The sequence below is a fragment of the Oncorhynchus clarkii genome, chromosome 17 (genome assembly GCF_045791955.1).
Source record: "Oncorhynchus clarkii lewisi isolate Uvic-CL-2024 chromosome 17, UVic_Ocla_1.0, whole genome shotgun sequence".
Classification (NCBI taxonomy): Eukaryota; Metazoa; Chordata; class Actinopteri; order Salmoniformes; family Salmonidae; genus Oncorhynchus; species Oncorhynchus clarkii.
In genome coordinates this window covers 48,479,326-48,497,930 of record NC_092163.1, presented here as the reverse complement: position 1 = coordinate 48,497,930, position 18,605 = coordinate 48,479,326, and the positions used below count along the sequence as shown (strand labels likewise).

The window sequence follows — 18,605 nt, the reverse complement described above, 5'->3', positions numbered from 1 at the left end:
TTGTAAATACAACCGATATTTACGTTTATTTATTTTCCCTTTTGTACTTTATCTATTTGCACATCATTTTAACACTGTATATAGACATAATATGACATTTGAAATGTTTTTATTCCTTTGGAACTTTTGTGAGTGCAATGTTGACTGTTCATTTTTATTGTTTATTTCACTTTTGTTTATTATCTATTTCACTTGCTTTGGCAATGTAAACATATGTTTCAAATGCCAATAAAGCCCTTTAATTGAATTGAAATAGAAAGAAAGACAGGGAGGGAGTCATGGTGTTTGTTTTCATTTGTAAAATATGAAATATGAAGAGGAGGAAGGGAAATCAGAGGGAGAACATAGGATAGAAAGTTTGTTATGTGACCGACCAGACTAATGGGCCCGCCCCCGGCTTTCTAGTTCCCTCCCTGCCCCCCCCCCCCCCCCCTTTGCTGAGAGAACAGGCTGTTGGTTCACTCCACAGTATCACTGGCTGTGTGTGAGAGGCCCAGAGAGCTAAGGAGAGGGGGGTGTTTAGATCAGTTACAACTCCCAATGAGAATCACCCAGACAGTGGAGAGGGTGACTGAGGACTGTGTGTGAGAGTGGGAAGTAGTCTGGAGCTCAAGAGAAGAGAGAAAGAGAAGACAAAAGGGAAAAAAGCTGTTCAACTCCAAGACCAATACACAGAGAGAAGCCAGTCAAGGACTTTATCAGAGTGGAACCAAGCAGAGGCTGAGACAGACGCACAGCACCTGGAGAAGGTTCACCCCGACTGAAAGTGACAGAGGTCCACTATTACAACAACCACAAGCCTGGAACGCCAGTCTTGCTCTGAGCTGCTCTTGTTTTTCTCTGGAAGGAAATTCCTCTGAGACGTCACTGCTAGCTAAGCTCAGCTGAACAACCACAGCAGAAGAGGACTCTGGTGTTGTTGTGGTTGTTGGACAAAATAGTGTGTGTGGAGCTAGAGAGAGGAACATGTTTGACTGTATGGAGGCTCTAGGGATGGCCCCTCGGCCGCTCTTCGACGTGTCCACTCAGGGGGCTTGTATGCTGGGCAAGGCCACCCCCTTCTTCCCTGGTCTGGACCCCTTTGCCTGGGGTGGGACAGCCAGTGTTCAGTGTAAGTGAAGTATTTGCTCTGTCTCCTCACTCGACTCATCAGACTGTAAAGGCTTGTGTGTGTGCTGTGTGTGTTTGTGCAGAGACACGGTTTTCACTCTCCTCATCAGGCCGTCTGTGTTATTGTGATCATGTGGAAAGAGTGACAATCTCAGTGTGCATGTGTGTCCTTATCAGAGTGCTGGTGTTATCATAGAGCTCTCTCCACAGGAAGAGACCGATTCCATTTGATTCTCAGTTTCCTCGTCCTCCAGTCTGTTTGTTTATGTGCTCAGTGTGTGGGACTGCATATTTATTCATCATCACATTTGTTTTCTTTTTGAATGACTTCAGATGACTGATTTAGCTTTCTCTCACAATATGTAAAGGCTTTCCACCCTGACCTTGTGAGGTGTTTAGAAGCTAACTACCAAAGTCAAAATGAACGGGGATCTTTAAAAGGGATCACAAGAGGCCCAATGATGAAAGCCTATGACCCATTTCAGTAGAGATCTGGGTAACTGATGCAATGTGAATAACTAGGCCTACTTAAAAACACAATTATCATCTAACTTAAAAGTTCATTTGAGGGCAAAACTGTTAATGAAGAATAACTAGAGCATGAGTAAGTAGGACAATACAGCTTTACAGTAACAACTGAGGCCTTGGGGTATAACAGGGCCATGTCTCTCTCTCTCTCTCTCTCTTTTCCTAGAGGCTTTGCCACTTTGCTAACACACATCATGCCTGTATGAGTGAAAAGGAGTGAAAACAATGGGTGTGAGAAAATAAGTTGTTATTGTTATGCAGCCCATCTACCCTCACCACTGTATTTCATATGATAATAGCATACTCTGGCACTGGCAACATGGTGTTTCTGGCATGCTCATTTGAATATGAAAGATGGGGGGGGGGGGGGGGGGGGGCTTGCCATTGCGCTATAAGAACGTGTTCAGGCAGGGAAGACACAGGAAACTATTACAGATGTTATATTTATCTATTTCATCCAGATGGCCTACACGCGTTTACGCAAGGCTGTGCCCCTTAGCGCCTTTTGTGTCGGTTTAATAATTGCGACCCAGGCGAATTCTACTTCATGACAGTAGGCCTACACCGTGTGCTGGATAAGAACGTGTTCAGGCAGGGAAGACACAGGAAACTATTACAGATGTTATATTTATCTATTTCATCCAGATGGCCTACACGCGTTTACGCAAGGCTGTGCCCCTTAGCGCCTTTTGTGTCGGTTTAATAATTGCGACCCAGGCGAATTCTACTTCATGACAGTAGGCCTACACCGTGTGCTGGATAAGAACGTGTTCAGGCAGGGAAGACACAGGAAACTATTACAGATGTTATATTTATCTATTTCATCCAGATGGCCTACACGCGTTTACGCAAGGCTGTGCCCCTTAGCGCCTTTTGTGTCGGTTTAATAATTGCGACCCAGGCGAATTCTACTTCATGACAGTAGGCCTACACCGTGTGCTGGATAAGAACGTGTTCAGGCAGGGAAGACACAGGAAACTATTACAGATGTTATATTTATCTATTTCATCCAGATGGCCTACACGCGTTTACGCAAGGCTGTGCCCCTTAGCGCCTTTTGTGTCGGTTTAATAATTGCGACCCAGGCGAATTCTACTTCATGACAGTAGGCCTACACCGTGTGCTGGTTAGTTTAAGTTCTTCAAGGTGAAATGCCTATATATCTTCATTAATCGTGAAGACACCAGGGTTTCAGGCGCTGTCAGCCCCACGGTGTTTCCCTTAATGAAGACGAATGAGCTGTCAGGACGAGCGAGACCACAGCCGGTCTCAACTCGCTAAATACAATCGCCAACTTCTGAGGGGACAGGAGGACAACAAAATACTGCTACAGTTGTATTGGACATCGAAACTATGAGCCGTTCTTTATTAACAGTCTAGGTCCTATAATGTCCTGTCCAAAATGTCCTTATTATTACGTTTCTGTTGCGCAAATGTACATCGTGGCCACCACAACACTTTTTGATTGAAGAGAATGAGATGTATTTTTCCACGAACACTTTAAGTGAATTAAGTTCCGTTTATAAACTACTTTTCTCTGGTCGTACGATTGGTTGCCTTCACAAAATAGTATCTGTTGTTAGGCAGTTTGAGAAAGAGACAAAGATAAGGAGAAAACAGAATAGGTCTAAAGACCACAGAAATGTCCTTTGATAGGCGTGGATGGCCCCGGGCGGGGGAGAGAGAAAAGAGGGATCTAGAGTGTTGAGTGTTCATCTTTAGACCGGTGTTCTGTTTCCATCCTCTGTTCCCAATAACCTCAGTAAACATCGAGAGACAATAACTCGCGAAGAGGCGTAATTCACCCACTCTATTCACACTGGTTAGCCCTCATTGTTGCCAACAGACGGATGAGCTAGCAATGGCTCACCCTTACATTGCCAAACATGGAAAGGTCGGACTAAAATCTAATTTAGAAAGTAGGATAGCATAATAACCAGTAAGAACTCATTCAAATTCTCAAAGAAGTGGGTCTTTGTGAGTGTGTTCAACCTGGACTCAGGGGTAGACGTACATAGTAAATGAAAATCACTGGACACTCCAATTAGTATATGTTATGTTCCTTATGGTAGCCTATATATTAACTTGTGGATGTCCCTCATCCATTTCGTATGATATTTTATTAGTTGCAATTTGTTTTGACTAATGTTAGCTAGGTGGCTAACATTTATTACGCTAGGGGTTAAGCTTAGGAGTCAGACTAAAGGGTTAGGGGAAGAGTTAACTAAAAAGTAGCTTAAAAAGTAGGCTGATGACATTGGAACACGCAACTTTTGGGTTGCTAGACGTTCGTATTATACCACGCACCCTACTTTCCTTTTTGCCTTAAAGATGCTCCGACATTTCCTGGTTGCTAAAATTTGAGTAGTTTGCCTAATTGTACCATCTAAACCGCTGTGAAATATATTTTCCATAAACAAAAATATTGTATTTTCAGCTGTTTGAAGCTGGTGTACGAAACCAAAAGTTAAAGATGCAAAAAGGAAACTGAAGAATGGGAAGTATAGAAATAGTGCACATAGAACATATTTACTGCTTCTTAGACTTGCTTTCAATGAGAATGACAGATCTATGACATATATTTCTGTGAATTTGGTTGTGTTGACCAAAAATGTACGTATTACAGCTTTAAGTAAACTTCTGTCTTATATAGCCATAGCAAACTTAGCATGTCATACACATTTTTACATTACTATGTTAAGTCAAGTCTATGAGACCAGGCTGGTGTGTTTGATGTTTGAGGTTTTTTGCCCTTGGAAGCTGAACTACAGTGTGTCATTGTTTAGCATCGACAGAAAGGAGGTCAATGATAGATTGACAGGCTTGTCAACAACAAACGAGGCCATCAATTTTCACAAAAAGACAACCCAAGCTCATATTCAGCTCTATGACTTCGACACACCGCATTGTGTTTTATCGAATTTGACAAGGTAAATATTCTGAAGGCTGTAGGTCTTTCTCATATATCATCAGCAGAATAGAACATTTGGCCTACAGGAGAACACAACGCATCAGCACTAGTATCAACAACACAGCCAACCTATGATGGATCCGCCAGGGGGTAGATTGGAATAGAGGCTCTGCCACAGTGTGGAACTTGGTCATGTTACTTCTCTAAATTCTCATAATCAGGGATAGGCATTCAGGCGGCCCTAGTCTGTGTGTGTGGCCAGTTTTCCTGTTTTCTGTTGTTTTTAGTTCAGGACCTTTCTGCCTCCCTTGGTTTCAATGTCAGGCGTAATGGAGAGAGCACAGACAGGCCAGAGTCAGGATCTGTGTGCGTGTGTCCCTCTTTGCACACTGGTTGGTGGGATTCCTAATAAAGAAAGAGAAAGGCATCATTTTAAACACCATTAAATAAAGTAGACATGGTATTGTACAGTAATGAAAGCAACACCAAACAAGGACTATACGTGCCATTATTTTGAATTCTTATGAGTGTGCTGCTGTATATGTGTGTCGGTCTCACTGAATCATGCATACAGTATCCCTCGGATCTTGTGTCTTGTCAGAATACGTCAACGTCATTTGTTTGCCTTTAATGAAGGCCTTTAATTATTCAATTATAATTACAAAAGGCTCAATTAAGAGATTAGACTTCCTGCAGGGGACGGGGCAGCAAGAAGAGGAGGGATGAATGGGGGTTTGATTAGGGATTAAGATTTCCCCCTACAATTCCATCCCTTCTTCTGTATTCAGGGGGTTTCGTCCTTTCATCAGAGAATAGGCCAGCATGTCTTCTCTGGGAGTGATAACACTAATCCCTTGTCTCTCTCTGCTTCTCTCCTCTCTGCCCTTGATGTCTTATTCACTACCACCTTGAAGGTCATATGGCCACATTGTACGTGTCATGACTATGTTAGGAAGCTCAGGTGAAATAGGATTAAATGTTAGTTTGTCTTAAAGGCTGTGCCTTTGTAACAGTATAGCTTCCGTCCCTCTCCTCACCCCAACCTGGGCTCGAACCAGGGACCCTCTGCACACATCAGCAACAGTCACCCAAGAAGCATCGTTACCCATCGCTCAAAAAAAGCCGCTGCCCTTGCAGAGCAAGGGGAACCACTACTTCAAGGTCTCAGAGCGAGTGACGTCACCGATCGAAACGCTGTTAGCGCGCACCACCGCTAACTAGCTAGCCATTTCACATCGGTCACACCTTCAGGATTAAACAATATGGTTACAGATTAACTGTAAAGTCAGAATATTTCTCTAAGAAAATTTGGAGAGGCAGGATGAAATCTACATTGCAGCATGTAGAGTAATACATTAGCATAAATGTTCTTTTTTCATGGTCAAATAAAAATGGCAAATACTTTGACTCTCACAGGTATATGTTTTTAGTTTCCATAGTAACACATGCATGCACAAAGGCAACAGGTTGTACAGTAAGAATTTACACAAACATACTTGGGCCAGTTTGATTAAATCTGTCTAAAACAAGGATAGGGAGACAGAGTGAAATACTATATGTGAGGTAGATGGTAGTTGAGAGGGTTTAGAGGGAGAGTGAGAGAGAATACATCCCATAGACGGTGTGTGTATTTGTGTCTGTGGTGTGTGTGCTTTTGTGTGTCTGTCTCAGTGCTGAGACGGCTGTCCCTGTTTGTGCCTGCACAGATTTCACAGGCCCCTGATGGAATTCAGGAATAGCATTTTATAGCTTGTCTTCAGTGGGCAAGGGAACACAGTAAATAATATTGGTTGTCCATGGTGCGTACACTCCTATGCGTCCTGCACAGTGTCCTGGGACACCTCTGGGCTGGCTTTGTCATAGTGCCATTGGGCCAGGGCCAGTGGGAGAAGGACCCAGTCAACCCTACCTTTTGTATTAGTCTGTAATTGTTTTCCAAAGTCAGAGAACCACTCATTTACATTATATAAAGATTTTCTACATTATACAGTACCGGTCAAAAGCTTGGACACACCTACTCATTCAAGGGTTTGTCTTTATTTTTTACTATTTTCTACATTGTATAATAATAGTGAAGACATCAAACCTATGAAATAACACATATGGAATCATGTAGTAAGCAACAAAGTGTTCAACAAATCCAAATATATTTTATTTTTGAGATTCTTCACAGCAGCCTCCCTTTGCCTTGACAGCCTTGCACACTCTTGACTGGTACACTATATTTTGTACAATGTTGGACTGTCGTCAGGCACCTCTCTATGGTTTCTCCCAGATAGACATAGAATGGTTGTAAATGGCGTGACGTGACGTCTCAGGACTACCTGTGTGTGTTAGTGTATGGTCTGTCTGTCTGTCTCTGGGAGTGTGTATGTATCGAAGTTTGGGATCCAACCCCAGAGGAAGTGGGGATCCTGTCTTCCTGTGGCAGGGCAATGCTGAGCAGAACACCAGTAAGTAGCTAGTCAACTGATTGTTACTCTTCAGACAAAAATAACCTGTGCCAAGCTTTAGCTACTGTGTATGTTTGAGTTGCTGTTTGAGTTATTAACTGAGGCCTATTCAGATGTGCTAAGCTGGCCGACCACACAAAAGGGATTGATTTTGAGTGACTGATTAGTTGATTGATATATTGATGACTGATATGTTGATTTACTGGTTGAGAATCCTGGTCTTAAATTGCTAACGCAAAGTAGTTGAAATGCCTTGTTGGACTTGTAGCTAGGTTGTTTAGATACTCAACCTCACTCAGTCAGATGAGTGCTTTAGTAATTATGGTGACTGAACCACTTGTATTGCACTAGGATTAGTGGTTCTTGACAGTAATGACAAATTGTTTCCCAATTTCAGTGTAACTCAAACAATCTTAAAAGTAATGGGATTAGCTTGGTAGAGTTATTGAAAAGCAGTTACTGTAGTATGAGGAGCAGCCAGCCTCACCTGTTGTAATGAATAGTCTTTACCATCTAGTCTTGTTCTAGCTTGTCTCAGACTCTGTAATTCCCCTCTTCATTGTGTCATAACAGTCTTTCCCATCCATGGCCACAACACATTGACTTCAATGGTTGGATGTTTGGAAACAATTGAAACGTGTGTGTGTGTGTGTGTAAGTCTATGTGTGTTTTTGTCTCAGTGTTGTTGTTCATCAAGGTGGGATTAGGAAGGCATGGCTGTTTGAAGCATAGTGTTGGTCATCTGACAAGAAAGTGTTGTGCGGAAAGTAGGGGTAGTTGGTGAGTAGGGGAGATGAGGGGAGGCCAAATGTTGACTCCGTTTCATTAAAAAAAAGGGGTGAAATAAAAAGGTAGCTTTATGAGGTGTTGTAAAGAAGAAAGGCTGCTTTGTATGCAATGTGAGGTGAATGTGAGGGGCAATCCTGATTTAACAACCGTCCCTAAAAAAAGACCCCCCCCCCCCCCCCCCATACAGAGAAACCCTGCCTTCCTGTCCAACTCTGTTAGGAGAAAAACATATGGGAGTAAATATTGCATAAAACACTGCAGTTGTATTGGACATATGCAGAAGCCAGTACAGATGTAGGATCTTCATTTGAGCCAATCTGCTACAGTAGGAAAATAACCCTGCAGCAACAGGAAATATGAAGTATTATGTGGATTTTAATTAATGAATAATTTAGTCTGAAATTTCAAGTCAGACATTTCAAAATGGAAATTAAAAACTTCAGAAGCCTTTTTAAACCTCAAATACACTACAAGTTGTACATTTCCTAAAACTTCCCTGCAACAGGGTGATCAAATTAAGATCCCACATCTGTAGGTGAACTTGCAGCATTACTCTCCACATTATCTGTGTGTATGTGTGTGTGTTTGCCGTATAGTCCATGGCTGTGTGTCGTTCTAGTAAGGGTGTGATAATTCCTCTCGGATTGTGTGTGTGCATGCATGAGCTGGTGTGTGCTCATGTGTTTGTACGTGTGACCCCCTCTTGCCTGTGCGTTTGGTGTTGCTGTTTTTATGGAGCCATCTCCTGGACGGTAGACTGGTTTTATCACAGGCTTTCCTTTCAAAGAAACTGCCAATGACAGGAAGGGCTCCTCCTCCCAACAGAGCAGGAAGGCAGAGGGGGGAGAGAGGGAGGGAGGGATATGGGACAGGCCAGGGAGGGGGAAGGGAGGTGAGGGAGGATTGGGGGTGTAGGTATTGAACTTAAGACAGCTGACGAAAGGAAGTGCCATTGCTCCACATTTTAGACTGAAATCCCTTCGACCCCCCCCCCCGCATTAACACATCCACGCACTCAGCATATCCTCTCCTGGGGTTCAGGCCTATTTGGAGCTCCTGAGTGGCGCAGCGGTCTAAAGCACTGCATCTCAGTGCAAGAGGCATCAGTGCAAGAGGCATCACTACAGTCCCTGGTTCAAATCCAAGCTGTATCACATCTGGCTGTGATTGGGAGTCCCATAGGATGGTGCACAATTGGCTCAGCGTTGTCGGGGTTAGGCCTGGGTAGGCCATCATTGTGAATAAGAATTTGTTCTTAAATGATTTGCCTGGTTAAAAAATGTAAATCCTTATTGGTTATCTGTAAACATAGGCCTATCTGTTATAGAGAATTAGTCTGTTCAACACCAGTGTACAGATACAACCCGAACTAAATCAGTTCACACATTTGCCCACATCATGCTCATTTCAAAGAGTCAGTGGTCATGGTGGAGCATATGGGTTTGAAGACACACAAGGTGATTGTTTTCTATTTGTTGGTATATACAGGATGGGATGAGTTAACGTAGTCTCCATTTTCTCCCTCAGATCAGGCTTAAGGTGGTGTTCTTGTGTGTTGTTCCCACATACTGTATGTGTTGTTCCCCTATTTCACACTGAAAGTCACACTGAAAGTCACACTGAAAACCGACACACACATTCCAACATGTTCATAAGCTGAAACCAGGCTACACTCACACATTCACACGCACACACATTCCACAGCAGACTCCAGAACATTTTGTGAGGCGAGAAGTTATGTAAAAGGAAATTTGCAAACCAAATGAGTCTTTGGAGACCTGATTGCGCCATACTGTAGATTGGAGCACGTCCAATTTAAAACTGAACGCCTACAGTCATGTACCGAGATTCCATTATGTTGGCACAACTGAAGTTTGTGCAGAATCTCATATCTATAAAATGCCATCTCAAAATCAATCATTAGAACTAGAAAAGGCCATGTGACCTGACCAGGAAAAAATGCTATTACGTTATTGCCAAGTATCACTAGGACATGGAGTTTTTCCTTGTCAGATACCTGGGTCAGGAACACTACTTATGGGTCCTAAGTGGCGCAGCGGTCTAAGGCGTTACTACAAAGACTGGTTCGATCCCGGGCTGTATCACAACCGGCTGTGATCGGGAGTCCCATAGGGCGCCGCACAATTGGCCCAGCGTCGTCCGGGTAGGCCGTCATTGTAAAACAAGAATTTGTTCTTAACTGTCTTGCCTAGTAAATAAAATATAACTTTTTAAAATATACAAGGGAAGATAAACGTAGACAAAATCACAGGATACTCCCATAGTAACATCCCATGGAGAAGGTCTGTCAAGCCCACCAGGCTGGCTGAAGCCCACCCCTGAGACATCTGAACTGCCCCTTAGGCAATGCGCCCCACTCTGTCGCCCACAGCGAATGAAAGGAGCCCTTCATCACAGCACACATTCAACACGCTGCACTGTGTGCGTGTGGGTGTGTGCCTGATATGAAAATGCATTTCTCACCGCTAGGATCCATGTGACATATATGACAAATGGGTGAAAAGTTTGCATAAGGTCTTGACTAAAGCTTCTTCACGGTCCGGCTGTTGTAGCAAGCAAACTGTACTAACGTAGGCTACAGCCTACACGGACAACAACAAAAAACATTGTGTAACTGACAAGCTTGTATCTACATTGAGGTTCATTTAGACATCTAATAAGTCTCAAAAGTCAAGAAAACTCTGTAATTAGATGAAAAATGTATGTCAGCCTCAATCCCCAGCTGTAATAGCTAGCATAGATAGAGGGAGTTAAGACAGACAGACCTAGGATGCATGGTTGAAAGACAGACAGAGAGAAAGAGGGGGATAGATGGGGGAGTGTGTGAAGGCCAACCGATGGTAGAAAGTGGTGCATGCATAAGTGACAATGAGGGACTATGAAAACTCACTCCCTCCCCTGCATAAAGAAGCCATGCAACGACAGAGGGGATTAGGAGTAAAATTATACGGAATTGTGATGGCTCTGCTGTACCTGCCCCTCCCCACCCATACCCACCATCACCCCTCCTCATAGGCTAGGCTGACACACGGCACTCAGGATGGGGATTGTCATGCTAATTGAGTCCCAGGCTTCTGGGGGCTGATAAGGAAGGCCTCAGGTTTCACAGGAGCTTTTGTTTTCTAAACAGTGATGTGTCGAGCTGAGATACACTGAATGAGAAGCAGAGAGAGAGAAAGAGGGAGCAAGAGAGAGAGAAAGACAATTAGACCCAACCAAATCATGAGAAAACAAAGAGATAATTACTTGACACATTAGAAGGAATTAACAAAAAAACAGAGAAAACTAGAATGCTATTTAGCCCTAAACAGAGAGTAAACAGTGTCAGAATACCTAACCACTGTGACTGACCCAAACTAAAGGAATATTTTGCCTATGTTCAGACTCAGTGAGCATTTCCTTGCTATTGAGAATGGCCTCCATAGGCAGACCTGGCTCTCAAGAGAAGATAGGTTATGTGCACACAAAATGAAGTGGAAACTGAGCTGCACTTCCTAACCCCCTGCCAAATGTATGACCATATTAGAGATACATATTTCCCTCAGATTACACAGATCCACAAATAATTTGAAAACAAATCAAATTTTGATTAACTCCCATGTCTATTGGGTGAAATACCGTAGTGTGCCATCATATCAGCAAGATTTGTGACCTGTTGCCACAAGAAAAGGGCAACCAGTGAAGAACAAACACCATTGTAAATACAACCCATATTTATGTGTATTTATTTTCCCTTTTGTACTTTAACTATTTGCACATTGTTAAAACACTGTATATATACATAATATGACATTTGAAATGTCTTTATTATTTTGGAACTTCTGTGACTGCAATGTTCACTGTAATATTTTTTTATTGTTTATTGTTTATTTCACTTTTGTTTATTATCTACTTCACTTGCTTTGGCAATGTTAACATATGTTTCCCATGCCAATAAAGCCCTTGAATTGAATTGAAAGAGGGGGAGTGCGAGAGAGATCAAGAGAGAGATGTGTAGAGCTGAGGAGACACACTGAAGGAGAAGCAGAGAGAAAGAAAGAGGGAGCGAGAGAGAATGAAAAGAAGAGGGAGAGAAAAAACGTGAACGCAATAGAGCGAGAGATAGAGAGAGAGAGAGAGAGCAAACTGCAGCTAACTAAAGCACCAGGGTAGACACAGACCCGCTTTGCACAAAGTGAAAAGGTGGAAGAAGGAAGGTAGAGGGATAAACAAGGATGGAGAGAGGGAGGTGGGAGAGAGAGAGGGATAAAGTGAGATGGAAGGAGTTGTGAGGGGTGGAGCTGGTCTAAATGCTTGTCTAGGGGTAGTCCTATGGATGCTGATTGATGTAGTGACACGCTGTGAGGTAAGCCCTGGGCGAAGAAAGAGACAGAAGGAGAGAGAGAGGGGCGTTTTTTCAGGCTGAGGCTCAGAGGCTGGGCTCAGTTCAGGATGATGACAGATCCAGGCCCCTTCTCTCTCGGTCTCTTCCAGCCAGGTGGAGCTGGGATTGTCCCAATCTATTTCTCTGTGTTCTCCTGTTTTCCCTCACTCCTTCTATGCCCTTTCCCTTTTCTCTGTCTCCCTCTCTCCCTTTATCTTGTGTCCTGTTGTCTTCTCCCCCTTTTCTGTCTCTCCCTCTCTCCACCTCTCCCCCCTCGCGTCAGACATTGTCAGTCACTACCTCTCCCCTGGCGCCACATGCAGCTCCTCCTTTTCAATAGGAGCTTTTTTTCTGGGCCTTTCTTTCATTGTAGTGTTACTACATAAACAGAAAACAGCACTCCGGTTACAGTGTCCCTCACTCAGCACCAACCCACTCCCACCTCCACTACCTGTCTCTACTGACAGCATGGGTGTCCCAAAAGGTACTCTATTCCATATATAGTACTCTAATTCCCTATATAGTACTCTAATTCCCTATATAGTACTCTAATTCCTTATATAGTACTCCAATTCCCTATATAGTACTCTAATTCCCTATATAGTACTCTAATTCCCTATACAGTACTCTAATTCCCTATACAGTACTCTAATTCCCTATATAGTGCTCTAATTCCCTATATAGTGCTCCAATTCCCTATATAGTACTCTAATTCCCTATACAGTACTCTAATTCCCTATACAGTACTCTAATTCCCTATATAGTGCTCTAATTCCCTATATAGTGCTCTAATTCCCTATATAGTGCTCCAATTCCCTACTATATAGTGCTCCAATTCCCTATATAGTACTTTAATTCCATATATAGTGCACTAATTTCCGCTGGGCCCTGGTAAAAAGTAGTCATTTTGGATGTATCCTGGGACTGGGTCTCTGTCTGTCTCAGGCCATGGTAGAAGGATTTAGGGCCCAGGATTATATTTTGGAATGCTCAGACATATTCACTTGAATGTCTACATGCGATCACAATTAAGCAACCTCAGTCTTCTGTAACACTGATCAGAGACGTTATAGTGAACGAGGGCCCAGAGTTATTCCTGGTGGGGATTGCAGGTCACGAAAAAGTTCTGACTCTAATCACCAGCCGTAAAAGCAACAGTGGCTGTGGTTCCTGTGACCATAGGAGCAACAGTTGAAGTAGTGGTAGCATCCCAATGTAAGCTATTGGTTGTAGTAAGATGTTGGGCTACCGATGGTGGTAGTGGTTTTGGTAGTGGTTTTAGGCTATTGGTCTAGTAGTAGTACTAATGTTAGTGGTAGACTCGTAGCTTATTAGTAGCTAGTACCAATGGTATTATTAGTGGTGGTAGTAGACTGTTAGGCTATTGGTAGCTGGTACTAATGGTAGTGGTGGTAGTAGACTGTTAGGCTATTGGTAGCTGGTACTAATGGTAGTGGTGGTAGTAGACTGTTAGGCTATTGGTAGCTGGTACTAATGGTAGTGGTGGTAGTAGACTGTTAGGCTATTGGTAGCTGGTACTAATGGTAGTGGTGGTAGTAGACTGTTAGGCTATTGGTAGCTGGTACTAATGGTAGTGGTGGTAGTAGACTGTTAGGCTATTGGTAGCTGGTACTAATGGTAGTGGTGGTAGTAGACTGTTAGGCTATTGGTAGCTGGTACTAATGGTAGTGGTGGTAGTAGACTGTTAGGCTATTGGTAGCTGGTACTAATGGTAGTGGTGGTAGTAGACTGTTAGGCTATTGGTAGCTGGTACTAATGGTAGTGGTGGTAGTAGACTGTTAGGCTACTGGTAGCTGGTACTAATGGTAGTGGTGGTAGTAGACTGTTAGGCTATTGGTAGCTGGTACTAATGGTAGTGGTGGTAGTAGACTGTTAGGCTATTGGTAGCTGGTACTAATGGTAGTGGTGGTAGTAGACTGTTAGGCTATTGGTAGCTGGTACTAATGGTAGTGGTGGTAGTAGACTGTTAGGCTATTGGTAGCTGGTACTAATGGTAGTGGTGGTAGTAGACTGTTAGGCTATTGGTAGCTGGTACTAATGGTAGTGGTGGTAGTAGACTGTTAGGCTATTGGTAGCTGGTACTAATAGTATTTGTATTTGTATTTATTATGGATCCCCATTAGCTACTGCCAAGACAGCAGCTACTCTTCCTGGGGTCCAGCACAATTAGGGCAGTTCTAAAATGTTAAACACATTACAATACATTCACAACCGATTTCACAACACATCAAGTGTGTGCCTTCAGGCCCCTCCTCTACTACCACATATCTACAACACAAAATCCATGTGTACGTGTGTGTATAGTGTGTATGTTATCATGTGTGTGTATGCATGTGTCTGTGCCTATGTTTGTGTTGCTTCACAGTCACTGCTCTTCTATAAGGTGCATTTCTATCAGTTTTTTAATCAGATTTTACAGCTTACATGAGTTACTTGATGTGGAATATAGTTCTGCGTAGTTATGGCTCTATGTAGTAATGTGTGCCTCCCATAGTCTGTGCTGGACTCAGGGAATGTGAAGAGACCTCTGGTGGTATGTCTTGTGGGGTATGCATGGGTGTCTGAGCTGTGTGCCAGTAGTTTAGACAGACAGCTCGGTGCATTAAACATGTCAATACCTCTCATAAATAAAAGTAGTGATGAAGTCAATCTCTCCTCCACTTTGAGCCAGGAGAGATTGACATGAATATTATTAATATTAGCTCTCTGTGCACATCTAAGGGCCAGCCGTGCTGCCCTGTTCTGAGCAAATTGCAATCTTCCTAAGTCCCTCTTTGTGGCACCTGATTACATGCCTGAACAGTAGTCCAGGTGCGACAAAACTAGGGCCTGTAGGACCTGCCTTGTTGATAGTGCTGTTAAGAAGGCAGAGCAGCGCGTTATGATGGACAGACTTCTCCCCATCTTAGCTACTGTTGTATCAATATGTTTTGGCCATGACAGTTTACGATCCAGGGCAGTTTAGTCACCTCAACTTGCTCAATTTCCACATTATTTATTACAGGATTTAGCTGAGGTTTAGGGTTTAGTGAATGATTTATCACCAAATACAATGCTTTCAGTTTTTGTAACATGTAGGAAAGACTTATTCCTTGCCAACCATTCTGACACTAACTGCAGCTTTTTGTTAAGTGTTGCAGTGCTTGTTGAATGTCCTTCCTGATAACCGTACTGAAAGTCTGTTGACAATTTGTTTATTGTAAAATAGCATTGTCAAACAGAATTTTTCCCAGAAGATTACTAAGGGTTGGTAACAGGCTGATTGGTCTGCTATTTGAGCCAGTAAAGGGGCTTTATTATTCTTAGGTAGCGGAATTACGTTTTGATAAATTGATAGCATCTCATCTCATATGTACAGTATATGTATACACATGTAGATATATATATATGTATATACTGTATTCTATACCATCTACTGCATCTTGCCTATGCCGCATGGCCATCGCTTATTCATATATTTATGTGTACATATTCTTATTCATCCCTTTATATTTGTGTGTATAAGGTAGTCGTTGTGAATTAGTTAGATTACTTGTTAGATATTACTGCACTGTCGGTACTAGAAGCATAAGCATTTCGCTACACTCGCATTAACATCTGCTAACCATGTGTATGTGACCAATACAATTTGTTTTGATTTGATATGTCAAATAGGAGTGGCAATATCGTTCGCTGTTATCCTGGTAGTGGTGGAAGTAGACTGTTAGGCTATTGGTAGCTAGTACTAATGTTAGTGATGGTAGTAGACTGTTACGCTGTTGATAGCTGGTACTAAAATGTTCAGCTAAAATGGTGCCGGAGCAGAAGGCAGACGTTTTACGAGCCCCCAAATGATTGTGTTTTGTTTTGTTTATCTGCGTTCTTTGTAAGTTATTTTTAAACTATTTTTGTACATAATGTTGCTGCTACCGTCTCGTATGACCGAAAATAACTTGTAGACAACAGGACTGCGATTACTCACCACGGACTAGCAGGATTATTTTTCTTCTTTCACGACTCTGACGAGCCCGAGGCGGAGGATATACGGCTCCCTCGGGAACAGGCCCCGATCCCAGTGATCTACGTGAAGAGGAGGCGGAGAAAGAGAGGCCGGAGGGCGGGCTGCCTTCTGAGTAGTAGGAGGCGATCGAATAAACGACCACACCCCTCAATTCTGCTCGCGAACTTGCAATTTTGGACAATAAAATGGACGAGTTATTGGGAAGATGAAACTACCAACAAGACATTCAAAACTGTAACATCTTGTGCTTCACGGAGTCGTGGCTGAACGGCGACAATATTAACATACAGCTGGCTGGTTATACGTTATACCGGCAGCATAGAACAGCGGCGTCTGACAAGACAAGGGACGGCTGTCTATGTATTTTTGTAATCAACAGCTGGTGCGCGATATCTAAGGAAGTCTCGAGTCATTGCTCGCCTGAGGTAGAGTTTCTCATGATAAGCTGCAGACCACATTACCTACCGAGAGAGTTTACATACCACCACAGTCAGAGGCTGGCACCAAGATAGAATTGAATGAGCTGTATTTCACCATAAGCAAACAAGAAAACGCTCACCCAGAGGCGGCGCTCCTAGTAGCCGGGGACTTGCAGGGAAACTTAAATCAGTTTTACTGAATTCCTATCAACATGTTAAATGTGCAACCAGAAGGAAAAGTCCTCTGGACCACCTATACTCCACACACAGAGATGTATAGAAATCTATCCCTTGCCCTCCATTTGGCAAATCTGACCATAATTCTATCCTCCTGATTCCTGCTTACAAACAAAAATTAAAGCAGGAAGCACCAGTGTTAGATCAATAAAAATGGTGAAGCAGATGCTAAGCTACAGGACTGTTTTGCTAGCACAGACTGGAATATGTTCCGGGATTCCTCCAATGGCATAGAGGAGTACACCACATCTGTCATTGGCTTCATCAATAAGTGCATCGATGATGTCATCCCCACAGTGACTGTACGTAAATACACCACCCATGAACCAGGGATTACAGGCAGCATCCGCACTTAGCTAAAAGCTAGAGCTGCCGCTTTCAAGGAGCGGGACTCTAACCCAGAAGCTTACAAGAAATCCTGCTATGCCCTCCAACGAACCATCAAACAGGCAAAGCGTCAATACAGGACTAAGATTGAACCGTACCACACCGGCTCTGACGCTCGTTGGATGTGTCAGGGCTTGCAAACCATTACAGACTACAAAGGGTAGCACAGCCGAGAGCTGCCCAGTGACACGAGCATACCGGACGAGCGAAACTACTTCTATGCTCGCTTCGAGGCAAATAACACTGAAACATGCACGAGAGCACCAGCTGTACCGGAAGACTGTGTGATCACGCTCTCCGCAGCCGATGTGAGTAAGACCTTTAGACAAGTCAACATTCACAAGGCCGCTGGGCCAGACGGATTACCAGGGCATGTACTCCGAGCATGCACTGAACAACTGGCAAGTGTCTTCACTGACATTTTCAACATCTGCCTGTCTGAGTCTGTAATACCAACATGTTTCAAGCAGACCACCATAGTCCCTGTGCCCAAGAACACTAAGGGAACCTGCCGAAATGACTACCGACCCGTAGCACTCACGTCTGTAGCCATGAAGTGCTTTGAAAGGTTGGTCATGACTCACATCAACACCATCATCCCAGAAACCCTAGACCCACTCCAATTTGCATACCGCCCCAACAGATCCACAGATGATGCAGTTTCTATTGCATTCCACACTGCCCTTTCCCACCTGGACAGAAGGAACGCATGTGAGAATGCTATTTATTGACTACAGCGCAGCGTTCAACACCATAGTGCCCTTAAAGCTCATCAATAAGCTAAGGACCCTGGTACTAAACACCTCCCTCGGCTACTGGATCCTGGACTTCCTGATGGGCTGCCCCCAGGTGGTAAAGGTAGGTAACAACACATCCGACACGCTGATCCTCAACACAGGGGCCCCTCAGGGGTGCGTGCTCATTCCCCTCCTGTACTCCCTGTTCACTCATGACTGCATGGCCAGGCACGACTCCAACACCATCATTAAATTTGCCGATGACACAACAGTGGTAGGCGTGATCACCGACAACAACGAGGCAGCCTATAGGGAGGAGGTCAGAGACCTGGCCATGTGATGCCAGGACAACAACCTCTCCCTCAATGTGATCAAGACAAAGGAGATGATTGTGGACTACATGAAAAAGAGGACCAAGCACGCCCCATTCTCATCGACGGGGCTGCAGTGGAGCAGGTTGAGAGCTTCAAGTTCCTTGGTGTCCATATCACTAACAAACTAACATGGTCCAAGCACACCATGACAGTCATGAAGTGGGCACAACAAAACCTACTCTCCCTCATGAGACTGAACCGATTTGGCATGGGTCCTCAGATCCTCAAAAGGTTCTACAGCTGCACCATCGAGAG

General features: G+C 43.6%; 1 protein-coding gene across 2 annotated transcripts in view; it reads left to right on the top strand.

Annotated features, from left to right (window-relative positions):
- Nucleotides 1-18,605, top strand: part of LOC139371016 (retinoic acid receptor gamma-A-like) — a 75,575-nt gene that overhangs the window by 43,962 nt on the left and 13,008 nt on the right. Inside the window, exon 1 of one of the 2 annotated variants that reach the window (XM_071111034.1) lies at nucleotides 468-1,111. The exons of the other annotated variant lie outside the window; for it this stretch is intronic. Within the exon in view, the coding sequence (XP_070967135.1) occupies nucleotides 967-1,111 (145 nt within the window). The 5' untranslated portion in view covers nucleotides 468-966. Of the gene's footprint in view, nucleotides 1-467; nucleotides 1,112-18,605 lie in introns of those variants that run through there. 2 annotated transcript variants of the gene reach the window in all.